We start from the raw sequence: 4,316 nt of genomic DNA, 5'->3' as shown, positions 1-4,316 counted from the left end.
TCACGAAGTTATTATAAACAATGAAACTTGGTTTGTTTGCTTTTTGGATAAACAAAGCAATGAATATTAAAATGATACATAAAATAAAACATATTAAAACCATTTATACATCAAAATATACTATTTACTAAAAAAGAGCATATTACAATATATATATTCATTATTAAATATAAAGTAATTAGAAACTGGTATCGTTCTGTAATAGTTATGGCACCGGCATTTGAAACGGATAAGGAAGATGTTTATTATCCATTACTACAACACATGAGTGATGAAGGAATGGAGAATTTTGAAAAAGTGTGCTTTGAGGAAAATTTTCCTTATGAAGGCTACTACCTCTACTGTCTATGTGAAGATCCAAGGTTATGCCTCATCTATGATGATGAAGGCTATCTAGTTGGAATACAAATATCAGTAAGTTGATTTTGTGATTTCGAATAGATAAAGTTTGAATCGTGTGATACTAATCCATACTTGTTACAAGTAGTATCCAAAGTGTGAACTACTAGACGACCATATATACAACTCTTCAAATCCCAATTTCATCCCTACCATTATTTACGGTATTGAACTTATATCAGTGAGAATTTGGTTCATTAATCCAGGTAATTTATTGTGTAATAAACAATTTTAAAGAGCGAATTGAACGAGAGATAATTAGGAACGCTACTGCTTACTTTACAGGGTGCGGTCGCACTTCTGGAGAAATCGTCGAGGGACTCTGGACTGTACTGGATGGTAAGTTAGAGAAGATCGACAGCCAGTGCCAGCCCAACTCTCCGCTTATAGGGGACTTTGTAATTGTGGGATGTGCTCATAAAATAGGTAACATATCTGATCAATCACAACCTCCAAATATTACGAATAAATTAGTTCACCTTAATTTTTTTTTGTTTTCAGGGCAAATGTTTGCATATCGTTTTGATGATCACCACTCCCTCCAAAATGGCTTTTTTCTTTATCTTTTATACGAAAAAAGAAGGCTGGTAGGCTTTGGAAGTACTATACCCGGTAAAATAAAGCAAGGTCCAAACTTGAACGTCTACCATTATGTAGATGAGAATGCTTCTGAGGTAAACAACATTTTTACGTAGGATTGATTGGTTACAATACAAATTATTGTATGAATTTTTGATGGATCACGATAGTACCACATAATATAACTGTAATGTTTTATAATTTAAATATAATACAAGAATTAATTTTTTTTTCATCAATTTAATTATTAATTTAATATTTCTTTCTTAGACCCTCGTTGAGTATCCTCCACCTGACTATAAGGAACTGCTAACTTATGGATTTACTGCAGTAACAGTGTTCCTGATAGAAGACCCTTGGAACATTGGCTGTCCGAAATGTCTTTGCGACTAAAAATATTTCGGTCATGACTGAACTGTTATATTTCGATAAACTATATTTCTTTCACTTGTTTTTATTTGCTGATTCCCCCTAACACCCAAACAATGTAACACAATTAATCTTCTTTTGAATAGTCTGGCTGATGCTGTTTGTCTTAGTGGATTGAAAGGAATTGTGTATAAAAAAATTGATTGAAATTGACAAGAATAAAAAGGCTCCTATTTGAATGCGCTACGTCTGGTTTTATGGGCCCTTTGGAAGTAAAACATTTGGGGTTAGGTATGTTTATACTTTTGAGTTGTGTCTCTTAAATACACAGTGATAATAATAATGAAAGGTAGGTGTTAGCTAGAGTGGGAAGAAAAAAAGAAGTAACACTCATTGTGCAGTTAAAGGATAAACATGTTGAATTTCTGAGGGCCTCGTATCTCCCTTCTTCTTAATTTCCTCATCTCTTTTTTCTCCAAGCGATGAATCGGTTTTACTACTTATTTTTGGTAGGAGTATTCAACCAAAAAACACAACGAAATATCCTGAATCCAGGTTGCTTGTACACTTCACAGTGTCCATATTCACAGAGGTCGCAGCTGGAAGCAAGCTGCTCTAGATAGCCCTAATCACTGCAACTTTTATTTTAAACGAAATAAATAAATATATTTTGAAAAACACATTCCAAATATTTTTTTACCTAACCATCTCATATTTTTTTTTGTATTTATCCATTTATTGCTATTTACAACTGTACATTATAATGCATTTAGTAAATTTTATCTCAGTTAAAATGGATGATACAGGCGTGTAGAGAAACTACCCATTGGTAGCACTCTATTCCATAAATAAAATGTAAAATAAAAAGTATTATTTTTGTTAATAAAGGACTTGAAAACATGCAAAAGGAGGTGGGAAAGCTAATGTACGAAAACCTTTTTAAATTAAAGCCTCCTTCCAGCGTTTCAAAAAAATATTATTATGGGAAATGTCATAATTTAAGATAAACCAATTGCTTTAGGTTCAAGTCGCATATATGTTATGAATTTTATCTATTTGTAAAATTCCCTCCAACAAAAAATTAAATTCATTAACTGATTCATTGGAAGCAATCTATTATGTCCCAGGCCAATGAACACAAATCAGAGAGCATATAAATATAATTCTTTTAAGTGAACAACCTAACTTAAAAACGAAATTCAAATGTTATATTTACGATTTTCCTGAGAACTTTTTGCAGTATTAGACTCATGGAAGTTCCAATTTTTTATATCAATTTTACTCAATTTGTTAAGATTTTGTCCCATCCTTTTCTCCCATCCAGACCCTGAAATGGCACCCCTAAACCTAAGACATCTTTCCTTAATTGAGCAATGGTGTAACAACTGGTGCATTAAAGTGTACGAATCGAAATGCAAGCATTTCACTTTCAGTCCCCGTCGTAGATCCAGTCTCCGATCTTGTCAAATTATGACACCGTCCAATATCTTGGATTCGTTTTAGATAAAGACTCACCACTCAGAGAAGCGCTGGAATCTCTTGGAGTCCTGCTTTGACACAATTCTTCGAGGGTTGTGGTATGGGATTGGAGAGTTTGGGATAAAACTAATGAGTTATTATTAACATCGGCAAGCGTGGTGAGGATAGTGTTAGGATTGGTCGGTATGTCAGCTGTATAGACGGTGTAGAGGATGCGACCGAGGATACTATCTTGCGGATCACCAGCGGACTTTTTCTGCGTTATATTAAATATATTTTATCATTTATCAAAAACATATCCATGTAAAGGTATCATGATCGATTTTTGGTATGCCTTTCTATTGTGAATTTTATTCTTCTGTTTTAACTATTGTACAATTTTAATGATTCTTCATGTTTGTTATTTTTTCTTATTATAAAGTTACTGTTTGTATATTTTAGTAATAATGTTGGTATAGTTTCCATTTTGTAATGGTCTTCAATCATTTTGTTTAAATAAAATCACTAATATTTCCTGTTAATCTACAGTACATTAGTAAACCATTAACTATCCTGTAATAATCATCGTCAACTTTGAAATACTTGTTTAATAAATGTAATTGAATGGCTTCTAATTATAATTTTTCTTATTTTAAGCGTATATTTTCTTAATATTTATAAAGTGATAGATAACATTAATAAATTTCACTAATAAAAAAAAAAGAAAACTACATATTTTCAATTTAATATTTATAAATAGGAAGTTGGAGATATTTTAAAATTTATTACGTGTAAATGGTGCAGTTGTCAAACATGAATTAAAACCTACCATTACCATAAAAATTAGTAAGTGCCCAAAGAAGAAATAAAAATATAACATAAACGTGCTAATGATGCAGTAGTAATTTATGAACAAGAATTAAGAAGTTAGGATCCGTATATAATGTTATCTTTGAGTTGCTATAAGGCCCAATTTTACAGCAGTAGCAATGGTGAAGAAATATTTACTCCTAGCTGTAAGTGTTATGAGTTAGTTTTAGTTGTTCCCACGATTATTGGCAAAAAAATTGTTTTCAATGTATACTCTTAACTCAAAAGCTCTTATTGACTAAAAAAAAAAATAAATACAACTGAAATCATCAATACGTTTACCAAAATTATCGAATGATTCCGTTATATTTAACATTACGTACTATCCCATGAAATATTCAAGGACTTCTACTCTTCGATGTAAAATGCAATAGCGTCGATTCGTATTGATCTTTTAAATTTTAATAGAGAGTAATAAAAAGAGATAATCTGTCACTTAGGGTCATCAAAATAAGGATTATTTACACTATACGTTTGCATATTACTATATGTCACCAAGTATTGAGTGGATTGGTGGGCTTCCGTTCAAATTATCGCTATTTTTGAAAAAAAAAAAATCTAATAATTAGGAAACCCTGAAATTTTCTAAAATTTTAAACGAAACAGTTTTATTCTTTTGCTGCTATAAAAGTTTGTATTTT

At 31.3% G+C, this 4,316-nt stretch overlaps 1 protein-coding gene across 1 annotated transcript in view; it reads left to right on the top strand.

Annotated features, from left to right (window-relative positions):
* The window catches only part of LOC106681188 (uncharacterized), a 7,235-nt gene extending 5,810 nt beyond the window's left edge, over positions 1-1,425 (top strand). The window contains exons 3-7 of the mRNA XM_014421381.1: positions 206-414; positions 488-605; positions 685-825; positions 901-1,073; positions 1,249-1,425. Coding sequence (XP_014276867.1) covers positions 208-414; positions 488-605; positions 685-825; positions 901-1,073; positions 1,249-1,371 — 762 coding nt within the window. The 5' untranslated portion in view covers positions 206-207 and the 3' untranslated portion in view covers positions 1,372-1,425. The remainder of the gene's footprint in view (positions 1-205; positions 415-487; positions 606-684; positions 826-900; positions 1,074-1,248) is intronic.
* The last annotated feature ends 2,891 nt before the right edge of the window (positions 1,426-4,316 follow it).

This window comes from Halyomorpha halys, unplaced genomic scaffold, assembly GCF_000696795.3.
Source record: "Halyomorpha halys isolate HHAL.00 unplaced genomic scaffold, Hhal_1.1 Scaffold316.1, whole genome shotgun sequence".
Taxonomy (NCBI): Eukaryota; Metazoa; Arthropoda; class Insecta; order Hemiptera; family Pentatomidae; genus Halyomorpha; species Halyomorpha halys.
Note: the sequence above shows the minus strand (reverse complement) of the source record. Positions and strands in the feature narration are given on the sequence as shown.